This window comes from Aspergillus lentulus (assembly GCF_001445615.1).
Source record: "Aspergillus lentulus DNA, contig: Alt08, strain: IFM 54703, whole genome shotgun sequence".
NCBI classification, from domain to species: Eukaryota; Fungi; Ascomycota; class Eurotiomycetes; order Eurotiales; family Aspergillaceae; genus Aspergillus; species Aspergillus lentulus.
This window is the reverse complement of record NW_028322118.1, coordinates 2,982,512-2,998,007: the sequence shown is the minus strand read 5'-3', so window position 1 is coordinate 2,998,007 and position 15,496 is coordinate 2,982,512. Positions and strand designations below refer to the sequence as shown.

Here is a 15,496-nt window from a genome sequence, read left to right as displayed (position 1 = left end):
ATATGATAATGACCATGATTGATGATAGACATGACACTGCCAACTGGACGCACTGCAAAGACTTGTCCATATGCCGTTACTTCCAAAGAGCTTACCACTGAATAAAGGAAAATGGTATAAACGCCGCATTCATACACCACAGCCGAATAAGCACTGCGGTTGATGCAATTGTATTACCTATTGGAAGCAATCGTAGACTCATTTCGTCGTCGAAATCAACCAGAACGCCGGGGTATATGCCCACACCAACACCAAACACCACCATCCAAAACCAAGCAACCCATAAACGTAGAAAATCATACCTGTCGAAACATCCCCATCACACTCCTCTGCCCACCAGACCCCAAATCCATCGCAAACCGCCCCTCCGAAAGCCTCTTCCCCGCCTTGATACTCTCCAGCGCCCTACCCACAGTCATTAGCACCACACCTGTATCCGAACGAGAAAAAGGGAATATACCACTCAACACCAACAACCTTAACCCCCCTCCACCCACCCCTTTCAATCTCCCTCTGCAACTTCCCCGCCGCGAGTCCTCCCCCGGCTCCCGCTCGACTACCAGGCCCGCCATTCGGCTTGCCGACGATAACATGCGTGACGGTCCTTCTGGACAGGGATATGGCAACCTCCGCGCCGTGCAGCACAAGGAGGGACTTGAGCCTATGGTCGGAGATATGCGGCATTGTGGAGCCGTTGACGTAGATGGTTGTTCCTGTGAGTATCTTCCTCACTCCGTCTTTGTCTTCGCCCTTGGGTTTATTCTCAGGTTTGGATGCGGGTTCGGATGCGGGTGTCTGGCAGAGGATCTCCCTCTCCACCCTCGCTTTCTTGGATTTACCTGCGTCATCTTCATCGATAGTAGAAGCGGCGGAAGGACGCTTCTTGCTCCCCCCCATCATCGTCCGGATATCCCTGCATCCGAGCTGGTTGCGATGCGCCTCGGTCGCGGAGAGCCATTTCCATTCTCCTCCTTCCGCTTTACTTCCACCGTTGGTTTCGGTAGTGGGAGTGCCGTCGCCTGCACAGTCGCCCGACGACGAGGCAAACTGAATCGCAAGTTTTGCTTGCCGGGTCTCGCGCCAGCTGGTGGTATTCGAGTAAGGGTTCTCAGCGCGCTGGTGCCCTGTTGAGGCGGAGTTCCACGGGTCGAAGACTGTGTGGCTTGTTGGTGTTGGTGACATTTTTTCTCTCACTTGTATACGTACGTAGGGGTAAATGTTGTAGGAGTGAGGTAGGATAAAAAGTCAGAGGGGCAGTGAGTGAACCTTGGTTCAGATGTTGATGTTTTTCTGCTTTGGGTTAGTCACCATGGCTATGCCTTGCTGCTTCGGCGGATACCAACTACTATGTAGTACAAGGGATATCTACGCAAAGTGCATGCTGATAACCCATCAATTTTGTCCTATCCCTACATGCGATGAATGGAGAGTGGACCATATAAGTGAAAAGAAAAAAGACTCATCCAAGGAAATTCGTGTCATCATGGTCGTCAATACGCAGTATATCCTTTCAGAAAACAACCGCACATTCCACAATATGACCCAAAGGCACCATAACGCTGATCATCCGGAGTATGAAATCAATGCAGAGGCCGTCGGTGGCCCACGCTGCAACCATTAATGACCCAACAAAGGCAAGAAGCCTCGCAACACGGAAAAAGTGGAAACAAAAAGAAAAACGCAAGGTCTACTGAAGACCGCACAGGCTTTCACCCCACGCGCCGGTGGATGAGGGACCCGTCCCCTTTCTAACCTTCTTTACCCTGAACAACCAGATAAACGAATGCAAAGTCGGAAGCCAAATCGGCTATTACTCGAGTTGTCTTCGGTCTATGGCATATCATCGACGACGAGGCATGGCACCTCCGGCTTTCATCGGCTGTAGTCCCAGCAGCACTCCGCCAACTGGTCCGCCAACTGTCGTTTCATTGGTCCGTCGGCGCTTGCTTTCGTAATCTCCCTGGCTGTCCGGCCGGCCCATGTCGTCTTCTTCCCGTCCCCGCTTGCCAGATCCCAACGATCCACCAATGGAGTATGTCGGAGCCGAGTTAGAAGCCACGGTGTAGTTGTCTGAGCCAGCTCCGTTCGATGACCCGCGGGTGTCGCTGACAATGTTATACAAACTACTGGCGGCGGTCGGTCGGGGAGACGCATACCCCGACGCCCATTGCGGAGGAGGTCCACCTCCTGTGCGCGGGGTCATACGTCCCGACCCGTTCTGCTGCGGGGAGCCGGTAATGTCGGTTGTCAACTGCGAGTGCTCGCCCGCGAGACTACCAACCGAGGTGTTGGTGGTATAGGTGTAGGAACTCCGAGGGGCGCCGTAGCCCGTATTGTCGTGCTGCACATAGTCCGACTCGTGCTCGGGGCCAGACTCGCCCGCCCCAGGAGCAACGTGTCCATTGCTCTGTGAGTACCGGTCCGTAGGTTTGACATCAGAAGTTTCAGTCTCCGACTGTCCTCCCGGGCCCCGTCCCGCCGGTGGTGCCATCTCATTCTTGATGTAAGAATGAGGCGGCATCGTCTGGCCATACTGTGACAGGGAATGCTGTGGAGCGTAGTGTGGGTGCGAAGAAGGAGCAGTCGAGTAGTACGTTTTCGAAGTGTCGTACCCGGATTGGCTCTGGTAGGATTGCATGCCTTGCAGATTGTTGCCGGGAGGCGTCGTCGCTGGAGTCGTGGGCATCGACCGCGCGTTGCTCAAAGTGGTATCAATTGACAATGGCTGAGTGTTTGGTACGCCAGAGTTCATGCCTTGGTTATTCCAGTCATACGAGCTACTCTGGTTTGAAAGGCCCATGAGACTCGAGGCGCTGGCGGGCGGAGTGGGAAACGTATGTGCTCGGTCGAGCGGAGGACGACCACCAGGCTGCGAGGACATCGTAGGTGGCTGAGGCATTTGGGAGGGAATGGAGGGCTGCATGGAGTGATGGTGGTGCAGAGCTGGCGGCTGAGAGGCTTGGGGGGTTCGCGCGGATGGTGGGCCCTCCAACCGCCGTTGTTGTGATTCCTGCACGACCATATTCGTCCGAGTCTGGTTTGTCGGATGGTAAAGCAAACCACCGATATTGTGCACGAACAAGGGGTAGAGCAGATCAGTGATTTTTTCCTTGTTGGCAAACTCCAAAGCCCGCTCAAAGGGGATCCTACATTTGTTAGCGTTACCCTTGACCACAATACCATAACTAAGACATACCACACTCCCTTCAGGTGCATAGGGCCAATCTTCACAACATGGCGGACCTTCTCGCTCTTGAGGATACCGTCCCGACGACCTCTAGTCATACCAGCCACGTTGAGCAGCTTGGTACCGTTGATCATGTGGTTGTCTATTCATTGTTAATAAACTTGACCGTCCGTCCGTGACGATTCAGGTGCTTACCCTCTCTGCGCGCAACACAAACTCCCTTAGCTTCGACCTGATAACAGAGGCTCCCTTCATCCTCCCACAAGGTGGCAGTGACTCGCGGCTTGGCACCCGGGGGCGCCAACTGTCCAGTGGTATCATAGACGAACCCTTGCATCGGCGTTCCTGTGGTGTTGCCATAACCCGGCGCTGTTACGGTGTGGCTGTTGACTGCTAGAGGAAATTAGTACACGAAAGCATAGCAACTAAAAAGGCCCAGAAGCTTACCAGGCAAAGGCAGCAACTGAGCAGGAACCTGGCTACTCATCGATGTTGATGGCGGGGGTGGCGCGGCCTGGGACGAGGCAACACCACTAGGATAGGCATATTGCGAGTAAGAGCTGGCCGGACCGTAGGTCGAGGCTGGCTGCAGGACAGGCGGTTGTTGGTGATATTGCGGATAGTGGGCCATCGCCCCTGCCGTCGCCGCTTGAGAAGCGTACGGCTGCGCGGATGACAGATGCGACGAGTGCACATCCATGTAAGGTTGCGTTTGGTTCATGCTGCCCAGAGGGGTCGGATTCGGGTAATAGCTGTCGCTCACCTGATTCTGCGCAACTGTGTAATCCTGCGAGGCGGAAGATTCCAGGGAGAGACGGCCGTGTCCACCAGCCACAAGGTCAACAGACGGCGGAGTTCTGGCCTCGCTGATGGTCGGTGCGGTGCCGGACGATAGGCTTGTCCGAGCGCTTGAGCTGGTCGAACCCGGAGCCGACTCTTCGTAGCTAGCCCTGTAGGACTGGCCCGAGACGATCGGCTGCGAGGCCGTGGGAAGACTGAGCGCCGGAAGTTTGTCACCAGACAACAAAGGTCGTTCCGCGGCGTGGTGGTTGTACCAAGGGATATCAACAGGACCTCTTGTGTGGACCTGGGAGATCGACGGTAGCTCCAGCTTTTCGGTTTGATGGGTAACGGTTTGAAAGTGTAGTGGCGAAGGAGCACTAGGAACGTCGAACTATGAGCGTCCGGCGTACCGTATGAGATGTTTCTTCCTGCGTGTATATTTCCGTTGCTTGGTTGTAGGTCACGGATATCAGGTTTGATGTCCGCGTTGAGTAGTCCGTCGTTTTCGTAAGAAACAAATGAAAAAGTCGATTCTCACGAAGACTTCGTGAAATTCAGAAATGCGTGCGGTGCAGGCAATGCAATGATCAATCGTGTAAGGTCGTCGAACGTCGTAAGCGTGAAATGTTTCAAGACCGTCGCTGGACAGAGGAAATCGCTATGCAGTGAGTACTGACAGAAATCTACATCCACAAACTTTTCTTCGACAAAAGGTGTGTAGGTATTTTTTTTGGGAATCGCCACGAACAAGATAGCACGGGGGAAGCGACACGAAAAACGGATTGCAGATTGGTCAACAAAACTCGCTCAACCAAATCAGTAGCAGGCAATCATGGGTCTCGTTCAAATCGTAAATATAAGGATATGAGGGGCGACGCGAAGTTCCAGCATCGAACGTCGAAATACTGCTTCTCATGAACCCACAATGTTGTTTGCCGAGTCGGATATACGGTGTCTATCAGGAGGGCAGTTCGTGATAGCTCGTTGTAGGTCAGATACCGCTCGACGGATCGACAGAGGAGTCAGAGCAGTCTAAAGATAATCGCAGACGTAGAGTAAGTAAAGCATTCAAGTCATTAACATGGTCATGCAGGAAAAGAAAATATAAAGCATGGAAGCATGGAAGCAGAGTGGTTGAGATGAGAAGATCAAGGCGGGATCCTGTAGGTATGTATAAGAGCCATCAAACGGAAGGGATGGTACGGTGACGACGCGGCGAAGGGAGACTGGTGCAGGATAAAATCAAATTAAGAAAAAGGAAAAAGACCAAAAAAAAAAAAAAAATGAGAAGAAGGCACTATATTTCCGGCGGCAAATATAAGAGGAAAAGAGGGAAAATTGAAGAACAAACTCTCAGAGGGTCCAGATTGGGAAGATCAAACCAGAATGGAAGTGGAAGACGAGGCTCGAAGGCGGTGGGAGGCAAAGAATGATTGATTTGCATTTGCATAGGACATGGACATAGGACCCATAGAAAGAAGAGGTCAGGCAGACGGGGAGATCATGTACGGAAAAGTGGAGGCTGGGGGAGTGATAGTCCCAGTCTTGGTACGTAGAAATAATAGGTAATAATGGAGAGGGTGTAGACTGGTACTGGTAGTACAGCAAACGCAGGACAAGACTGGACTGGACCTCTTGAGGCTAAGCCTAATAGGTCGCAGCAGCTGTGAGACAGGTCGGTTGGAGTGCGGACAAAAAGTGGACGAGAAGGGTTGGTTAGGAAAGAAAAAGGAAGGGGAAAAAGAAATAAAAATAAAATGGAAGAAAAGAAAGAAAATAATAGAGGTGATTGTAGGGCTATGCGTACCAACTTTTGGTTCTCAGTCTTTCTCTCTTTTTTTTCCTTCCCTTCTGATCTAGGTTATTCTCTTGTTTTGCCTTGGAGTTTCAATGTCCTAGGGTAGGTAATATTGTTTGCATGCGCGGTGTATAGAATGTATGCATGCATGTACGGTACAGAGCTGGGCAGGGAACCTTAGATCAGAAGTAAGCTCACACCCATGGAACGAAAATCATCAATCATGAATCAATCAATGAATGAATGGGCCGAGCGGAGAGGGGAAGGTTGGTAGCGAGGATTATTGTGTAAACTTGGGTTGGGGAGGGGAAGAAAGGGCGAAGAGAGGGGGCGGCAGCGCTGAGCTTCCGCGTTTTAGTGGGAGGCTGGAGGTCTTCTAGCCAAAAGAGGCTTGGGAGGAAAGAGGTCGGAAGGGGAAGAAGAAAACGGAGAGGAAGAAGCTGCGAGGTAAAATAGAGGGGAACGAAGACAGGGTGGATCAATCTCAGACAAGGGGATCAGGACGAAGAAGGTTATTCTGGGTGTGCAATAGAACTATGGAAGAAGTCCATAGGCAATAATGACAATGACAGCCTTCGAATATCGAACCGAAGGATTCTAGGGGGGATAACCAGTCCAGCCGACACAGGAACCTTCAGTCTGTCTTTGGATACCCGTTCACGCACCAAGCAATGGCGGAGACTGGTTGTAATCCGATGTATCCTTCGATCGACGAAGGGTCACTGGGGAGTGAACTCAAGTTTCCGGCCGAGTCAAACCAGAGGAGACAGGAAATAACAACAGCAAAGCAGGAGATCGGTGACAATACAATCCATGGACGCAAATAAGAGAATAGTAGGCATCGCAGCAAAGTAGCAGGAACAGAAAAGTCAACATACCAATAACTCGTGTGTAATGACAAGATGATTCTATTGCCGACAGACAGTAAGCTGGATAAGACTGCTGCTGCACGGGAATGTAAGAGTAAGGTAGCTGCAAGGCAACTTGGGTGTTGCAAGATGTTTCCCTCTTACACTTTCTGCTGATGCGACTCTTCCGCTCGTTTATCTAAGGACCCCCGACCGGGTATGGATCCTTGATCCTTCGGAGCTGGAGAAGCAGAGCAGAGACAGGGCGGGCACTTGTGGATCACTCGACGGTCCGTCAACAAACTACTGCTTAGTAGGCCTGGTTCTTGGACAATGATAAATCAGAAAAATTCCTCATATCAATGATAAAAAAAAATAATGAAAATGAAAAAAAAGAAAAATGGCAAAAAAGGTGAAGGAGTTACTCCGGAAGGGAGTACGAAGATTAAGTAAAATAATAAGATAGGAATTTAAAAAGAAAAAAATCATGATATAAAGACAATAATTTAGCAAGAAAAGGAATTGGTGATAATAGCAAACACCAGGCAGGACCAAAAAAAAAAAAAAAAAAAAAAAAAAAAAAAAAAAAAAAAAAAAAAAAAAAAGAAAAAGGGAAAAAAGAATTGTAATAAATAAAAATAAAAAAGATGTGGATCGGCTAAGAGTTGACAATGGGAGGAGGATCTTCTGGGTAGAAGACCGTGCGTCTTTTTTTGGCAGAAGGGCCGATACACCGTGGGAACGGAATCTGCTGGTTCTTCTCCTCCTCTTGGTACTGGTAGGCTTGATCCTTCTCTTACCTTGCTGTGGCAGGCTTCAGAGTCTAGAATGACAGAACCGAAGCCCAATGCTGGGTGTCAAGCTCAGACGGGCAGAGAAATACAACCACAGAGGGGAGAATGATCCTCACTCGCAGAACCGCCACGAAGCAAGGACCACCGCCGGCCGGATAAGCTAAACACGTCTCCGGAAAGGAACGACCGTTTGGGTTAAAGAGGACGATGATCTTTGCTGAAGCGCTGTCTTGCGGACTCGGCTACAGCGATTGGCCCGAGAGAGAGCGAGGATAAATTTGGTACATCAAAACAGCAGGTGGCAGCAATTGAAATGACAGTCAGGTTTGCAGGAAAATAGTTGGCAATAATGAGAACAGAAAAATTAAAAAAATAAAAATGGACAGGAAATAAAAATAAAAAAACAATGCTAAATACCTGTTTTAAGAGCTTGAATTATGGAAGGCTGCCGAAGATGGTGATGATTGTTCAAGGAAATGAACGACGTCTGTTTCTGCAGGGTCGGGCAACGATTAAAACAACTCACGCACTGCAAATCAGCCCTGGGATAATTTTCTTGGGGTCAAGAGGAATGAGCTGTTGGGGGGCGGATAATATAATAATTTAAAACACCATGTCGTTACTTCAGCTTCATAAACATCAGGGGTCATCCATGTACGTACCTTTCGGACCTGGGGTCAGTTAAGCTAACAGAAAAATTTCAAATCATAGGTATATTGACCTGTATCCATTTCTCTTGTGTGCCAAATTACCTAGGAGGTAATAACTGAGGATAGCAATTTGAAATGAATACTACACACTATCCGCTATCCCCAGAGCAAATTGTTGGGATCGATCGTGTTACTGTAAGTAATTCGATCGTCCTGCAATGCTAGGATGATGCTGGATCGTTCTTGGCGGACGATCCGTGGTCCAATCCAAATCCTGAGCGAAATTATTCATTCCTTTTCATTTCTTTTTTTATTCATATATCTTTCTTTGAAGATTTTCTTCGCTTGGGATTGAAATGACAAGACCTTCTGACAAATCGTTGAGATAGCGTTTCGAGGATCGTTGGCAAAACATTAAGCCATGATCCTTGTACCTGTTGTATTACAGTCCTTGACTTTGAGAGAAGACACTTGTTTTCTTACGAATATTCCAGACTTCAAATCAGCCAGATGAACCATGGTTACTTTATTGACAGGATGTCTCAATGTTGCAGATGTCTTTGCCACGAGAGCATCAGGCCCACCCAAGCAACAACGAACCAGAGAATCCAGCACCGAATACAGTAACTCGTCAACTGAGAGAGAGGAAATCCGCTACCATTACGAAGTAACAAAGATAAAGAACCATGCAACTGTAATAACTGCAATGCGCAGCGCTGATCGAGATGAAAGCTTGAAGCAAGCAGTCCTGGCGCCAAGTGGTGTTGTCAGGATGAGCTAAAGCTCGTTAGTCAACGCAAGAAAGATTAGACGAGTTGCAAGTTGCAACTAGTACTCCTAACTACTGTACGATCATGTCGATTCTCGATAGTGAGAGATGCAAATAAGACAGCTGCAAGATTTCCGCAAGTCTAAACGGCGGTGGATCATAGAAGATAGCACCAAACTACGGTCATGTATGATGTCGAGAAGCAAGAAGGGTTCGGTAGAGACCCAACGATCCACGAACCTCACGTCAATGCTCCGCTGGCTCATACGCATCCATTTTACGAAGATAACACCCGGGAAACGCCGAGGACATCAATTTGATTTTCCAGAGCGACTCTCACCTCTGTCAGCATCGCTTTGACACTTGCAAAACCCACATTGCAAGGAATGTCAGATGTCAATACGAGGCTTACAAGCTGTTTACAAGGGGCTCCACGAGTGGACTAGAGAACGCCAACGATGAGTAGCTTCCGGCCAAGTGGATCCGTCTCGGGGCTAGAGGAACCCATTGGCCATGGCGTCATCCACAATCCTGCTAGCCAGTCCACTAAAGATCTAAGTATCTATTCGTGTGGGCGACAGTGTCATTCAGAGGAATAAGGCTTCGGGTCGATCTGGAGGGCGTTAGGGTACGGACTGCGGGCCCGCCAGATACAAACCTAAAGAAAAAAAGAAGGGACGAAGGAAGGAAGAGAAAGTATTGGAAGCAAGGCAGCTTGATGACTAGTTAGCAAGGCAATTGGCTTGCGATTTCTGACAAAATATCTAAAAGAGAAGCTGTGATCACCAAGTCTTGAGTATTGAGGTTGGGTAAGATGGTCAAATTCGAATCCTCCAACATTCCAGACCCATTCTTCAGTCTCCACTGTTTCTGACAAGGGTACTTTGTACGGAGTAGTCGATACTAGTTTAGTGAATGTATCAAACATGAGGCAATTAAGAGGAGCCCTTTTTCAAAACAAAATAGAAAAAGAAAAGAGAAATATGTCAGCAAGTGAGAAAGGACCATGTCACACAGGAAGCTGCAAGAGAAGAAGAAGCCAGCCAGGATGAGCGAGATGACAGGGATCGGTACAGATGGCAGGGATGGAACCACTGGTCGAGAAAGCACCACGAAAGCGGGCGGTGGCGCGCGAGGAACAGTCGATCCAAGTCCATAATTTCATGCTATCATGGGAGGAGTAGGTATCTATCAACAGCGCTGAAGAGAGGCCCGTGTCAAGCTTGGCTGATCATCATCAGTGACCTACAGGGTACTGTTAGGTAAGTACTGGTGTATGGTTTAGCAGGTGACCGGGAATTACTGTAGATTATTCCACTGTAAATCTCGACTTTCAACATAATCGGATCAGATCATATCAAATCTTTAGCAATAGTCGAGTGAGAACCGACGCATGAATCAACTAGTTCCCTCATTGGAAGATTCTACGGATACCGCGTCTGTTTTCCAGAATGCTGAGCGTCGTTCGATGTATCAGAACCTACAAAGTCGGTCAAGGACACACAGCCCAACCCCGTGACAAGTCCACGGTCCAGCCCAAAGTCTCCATCGACTTCCTAACTCTTGTCAGATTAAATGTTCGTAGTAATTCTCCGCGTGAGATGGCGTTTCATCCCCCCCTTTACGGAGTCAATATCAGCCAGCATCCTTGAACAGGATGATACGATCTATCCCGCTATTCCATAGTAAGTATTTTGTTGCCTACAACCTTACCGAGTATGAGTAGCAAATTCCAAATCCATTGAGAGTCAACTAAGTCAATACTACGGAGGATCGAGTTTCACATCCTTTGGCCTCTCTGTCTACACCGTCCTGTTGCAATAGTGTCTAGAGCAGGTTCTCTAGCCTCTGTATCAACCTACCGGGCTAAGAAGCTCAGGTTTATTCTCGCCGACCCCATAGTCCGTAGAATTATCCCCATATGATAGTAATCTTTCTATCTTCAACAAGCGCAAGGGCGATGTTGCGGTAAGCAGGACAACTAAGCGAAGCATCAGTCAAGGCCTCACCGCTTCTTAAGATATACTTCTGGTCGACGTCAAGCAATGTCAGTTGGACAGGTCCTCTCATTCCAGCTGTCCCATGCTCGGCTGACAGGAGGAAAAGGAAGATTGATAGGCCAAGACGACTCTTCTTGAAGCAACTCTCAACCCCTTGCGTGAGGTGGGGCGATGAAAAGAGCTAGTACTTAAATGGCTAGGTCAGTACTGCCTACATACGGATACCGACTTCTGCGTACCTAATGACAAGTGTGACAGTGACCGTGATTGATCCTCCAGGCTCAGGTCAGACTCTGAGAGTATAACCCCACCACAGTTCTGCGACGCATTGAATCAACCCCGCTCTTCTAGTCAGCTTCTCTTACTCATCTGTCCACTCGAACTATCTGACACGGTGACGTGACGGAAGTGTCTGATTGAATGGAATCAACCGGATCCGCCTTTACCATTTCGCCGCTAGCATTCTGGCGTCTTCCTTAATGCATTGAGTGCTACTCATATGGTACCATAGCATAACTGTGTATAGGCCATATCTGAGGCTAACCAGCAAGTAATGACCTCTGGTGGAGGAAATCATTACTACTGACTGATGTAGCACCTAAACAACTCTAGCCGTTCTACGCGTGCTGCTTCACAAATATACTACCTAGGCAGAATCGGAAAGAATTCGCGGACGACTTTTGTTGGTCACGGAAAGAGAAGTCCTCCGTATGCCGACCTGATGGAATCTCCAGGTTCTGCTTGTCTCAAGACAAGGAATCAGTTCAATATCTAGCATCCAGCAATGCTTATGCACTCGGCACAAGGAACCGGCACGGTTCGATGCATGTCGAGTCTATGTGCATAGGTCTTGTTCACTTGATATATATCGTGGTTGACATTGCTTCCAGTGTACCTGCAGGTCCTTTTCGTCTCTGGATTGAGCCATTCTAGACTACGACTTCTCTCGGTTATTCCACTGCAGATTCTATTGTCTTCGACATGACAAATAATTGAGAAGGAGAGTATCACCATGACTATTGTGATGAAGATGTGATGATCTACCGTGGCGATAGCAGACATGCTGCGGACGACGGCCCGACTCCCGCAGCCGCAGTACATACAGCAGATCCCTGTGGGGTGCTGTAGCTCCTATTCCTAGTCCATATTCCAAGTCCGAAGTCCATAGTGAATAATGGTCTCTGTAAGTCCGTCGTATGATTCTTTGCTTGGGGCCCGCTGCAATCTCCTGAAATAAAGAGACGTTGGAACTGCGTAGGGACAGGACCAATCATCGGCTGATAGAAAAGAGCGTAGGCGCCTGCGGAGTTTCCTCATCCATAAGTTAGTTCCATTGTCTTGAGTCAGAGCTTAGGAGTTCGGGCCTATCCAATCCTGACCCCGCTCACTAACTTCATTAGCCAAACTGGTTGGATGCTTTAGGTTCCGCAGCGCAACCATGGATAAAAGCCAGCCTCAACCGCCTGGATCTTCAGACGGTCAGGGCTCTAGTCGTAAGTCTAGTCGTGGCTCTAGTCCGGCGGCCAGCTGTTAAGGACCAATGTCGTCCAGCCATCCGCCACTGCGCTAGGACGGAATCCGCAAATGCGGTAGCAATCAGGCAAGGCCAATGCGGATGTCGGCGCTCAGGATCCAGGTCGCACCTGTGATGTTTGCAACCCTGCAAATTACAATCTGAATAGTGGCCAATCAGATGTGTGTTGGACTGGTTCTTCATGCTATGACCTGGATGATGCGGAACTTATTTATGGACTGGGTCTGAACTAGTCAATTTCCTAGTTTCCTTATCACCTATCTCCTCCGGACTCCGTAGTTTTTTGGCACAGACAACGAGCGGGTTAACTCGGCGCATTCAAATTGTCCGGAACATGACCAAAGGTACTAGGTAGGTAGGTACCTTTACTCGAGAGTGAGGAACACCTCCGAGCAAAACATCTTTGGCCAATCATCATGTCAATCGGAGTCACGCTCACAATTTCATTTTACATTGTCAATACCACTAATTGCAACAATGAGGAATAATGATCGACTAAAACCAAACTACCCAAGTACTCACAGTAGCGACGGCTGTACCTTGCAGCTGCCATGCACTCCAACCTCCGTAGCTAACCTAACTACCATACAACCTATCCAAGACCAAATCCGGATCCAAACTGAATGAACGCCGGTAACCAAATCCTGCAGCGAAGCTAGCAAAACCAACGGATGGCCTAGAAGCGAAGGTTTCGGATTAGCTCGCAGATAGCAGTTCTTGGCCGCAATGTGCATCCTGCAGGAATTTACCCAGGATTTAGTACTCCGTGTCTACTGCACTCTGTATCGGCAGATACAGTGCAGAAGGAAATAGCGGTATCTAGATACTTTGTGGTACTGGAAGTTTACAAATTCTATCTTGCAAGGATACCTATCTTCATATCCATCCTTCTCGGACAGTCTTTGTATGGACTCTCCAGGCATACACGAATAGACCTTCTCCACGTTACACCTGACTATCGTTTATGACCGGTGTGACATGGTAAGGATTGGACATGAGGTAAGTACCCTCGTAAGAGTCTTGCTTGCAGTATCGGAATTTCTCTCGCCAATCACAGAAGCCAGCAGATTTAGTCTAGCGTGCAAGGCAAAATTATAGAAAGTTGCCTTGTCTCCGTACAGATACAGTCAGCATCTTGAAACTGGTCCTGTGCGACCCTAGGGAGTATATGCTGTGCCACGCTGTATCTTCTAGAATCCAGCCTGGATGGAATGGCATGGAATGGAATTATTGACACGTTCCGATACGATCGCATCGCCTCGAGTTTGCAGTCTTCACGAGAATGAAGGTGTAACCTGGCCAGCAGTTACAGGGGTGGCCATGCCCCCAACAAGCGCTCCGAGAATACCAATACTCCACCGGACATTTGACTACCCTGTGGTATCAGCAATGCTCGAGTCAGCCAGGTCATATACTCGCCCCTGGCCGAAACGCCTGCGAACCAATGATCTACTTGCTGATCCTGTCTTGCTGATCCTAATCCTGACAGCGCGAAGATAGATACTGCCCCCGACAGAATCCGCAGACTTGATAGGTTGATGGTGCATGGGGGTTAGATTATCAGCGCCAACGGTCATGGTCAGTTTCGGCTTGGCCTCCAGCTTCGCTCCGGCGCTTGCTTGCGACAGCCTAGTCTACGGAGTAGGGAGTACAGCCTACAGCAGGGCTAAGCATCGAGGACCACGGGATTATCATAGTAACTGGTGATTATACATGATGTGCATTGCAGGTAATTAACCTTACATTGCATCCCGCTCGCTGCATTTTGCGGATGCAGAGGCAGATATCATATCAATAGATCAGGGAGGATCTCAATTGTGAGCGGCGACAAATATATTCCTAGAGGTACTTGGATGATCCCATTCTATCTCGTCATAATGCTGTACTTTGTACGTATACCGAAATGGATAATGTCCGACATTTCCAGCCTGGCAGGATGGATCGCTAGATCATCGCCGGCGTGTAACCACAAGCCAAATCCCTGTTTGACTTGACTTGAGTTTTGGGAGGTAAATCTCTAGTCCATACAGACAAGGAGATGAATTCTGTGCAACACGCCTTCAACAGCTGACCTGGTAGGTAGTTACCTACTGTTGATGACGTTGACCAATCGACAAAGTTGAAGACATAGCATGGCAGTCAATCCTCACGGACCTCCTCTCCTCTTCTTGGACTCGGCGGGATTTCCCCTCAGATCATCGTCCTCATCAATAGACACCAACGACGAACAACAATTTGGCCAGGCTCCAGGTTCTTAGGTAGTATCTACTCGGCAAGCAATAGAGGGGCAAGGTGGTGAAAAAGTGACGAATGCGATTGGTGGAAGTGAGAGCTCATCCTGGGACTGCACATGTTGAGGGGCGTCAAGTGGCGGATCGACTGGCTGTGGGAGCGACCACGTAGTCGGCGGAGGGGACACGGTCACCCGTGATGCAGCGAACCGTGAGCCTCCAGTGGTTACTGCCCAAGTTATCTATGCCATCTATTAGATAGAAGGTCTAATAATAAATTATGACAATGGTAATGCAGTGACAACGAAGATTAGCTGAATCAAGGGAAAAAGCAACTGATTGAACCTACCACCATCGCCAACTGGTCATGGTCACCCACGTAACAACACCACCGGAGATAATTTGAATCAAATTACTCCGTATCGTAGCGAGATAATCAATGATCGATTCATGGCTTGACCGCCGATACCCCCTTCGCTTTCGCCATGCCCCTTGCTTGATGGCGTGGCGCTGTCCTGTACTCTGGACAGTACACGGTACTCCGGAGTCCTTACAGTACGTGCATACATTACATTACCAGTATCTAGTGCAGCAGGGTCTGGTCTGCGAGGTCTGGCCGCCATCCACTCTTACCTTAGCTTGGCAAAGTTGCACTGGCAAATGACGGGATCCAAGTTTCAGCTGCAGCGACCCGTTGGTGCATATGCGAGTGTTGAGGGAGCAGACCAGGGTGGATGGATGGGGTTGTGGTTGTGGTTGTGGTTGTGGATGTGGATGTTGGACCGATCCACGTCCATCCACAACCACCCATCCCCGCTTGCCAGATCATCACTTTTGATTATTACCTTTTGACATGAAGGTGCACGGGTCAGACTCTGTCTCGACTATTGAACTGTCCATGA

The 15,496-nt window shown here is 49.0% G+C and overlaps 2 protein-coding genes across 2 annotated transcripts; both read right to left on the bottom strand.

Annotated features, from left to right (window-relative positions):
* Positions 1–296: 296 nt before the first annotated feature.
* On the bottom strand, positions 297–1,182 carry ALT_4223 (uncharacterized protein; the record flags this gene model as incomplete). The annotated part of the gene is made up of 2 exons (XM_033563123.2): positions 297–405; positions 461–1,182. 2 exons carry the CDS (start codon positions 1,180–1,182, stop codon positions 297–299), a joined length of 831 nt encoding a protein of 276 aa, XP_033419014.2.
* A 658-nt stretch (positions 1,183–1,840) lies between these two features.
* Positions 1,841–5,993, bottom strand: ALT_4222 (KilA-N domain-containing protein; the record flags this gene model as incomplete). Its single annotated transcript, XM_089599706.1, has 5 exons — positions 1,841–3,146; positions 3,197–3,329; positions 3,383–3,580; positions 3,635–4,361; positions 5,967–5,993. 5 exons carry the CDS (start codon positions 5,991–5,993, stop codon positions 1,841–1,843), a joined length of 2,391 nt encoding a protein of 796 aa, XP_089456044.1.
* Between the last annotated feature and the right edge of the window lie 9,503 nt (positions 5,994–15,496).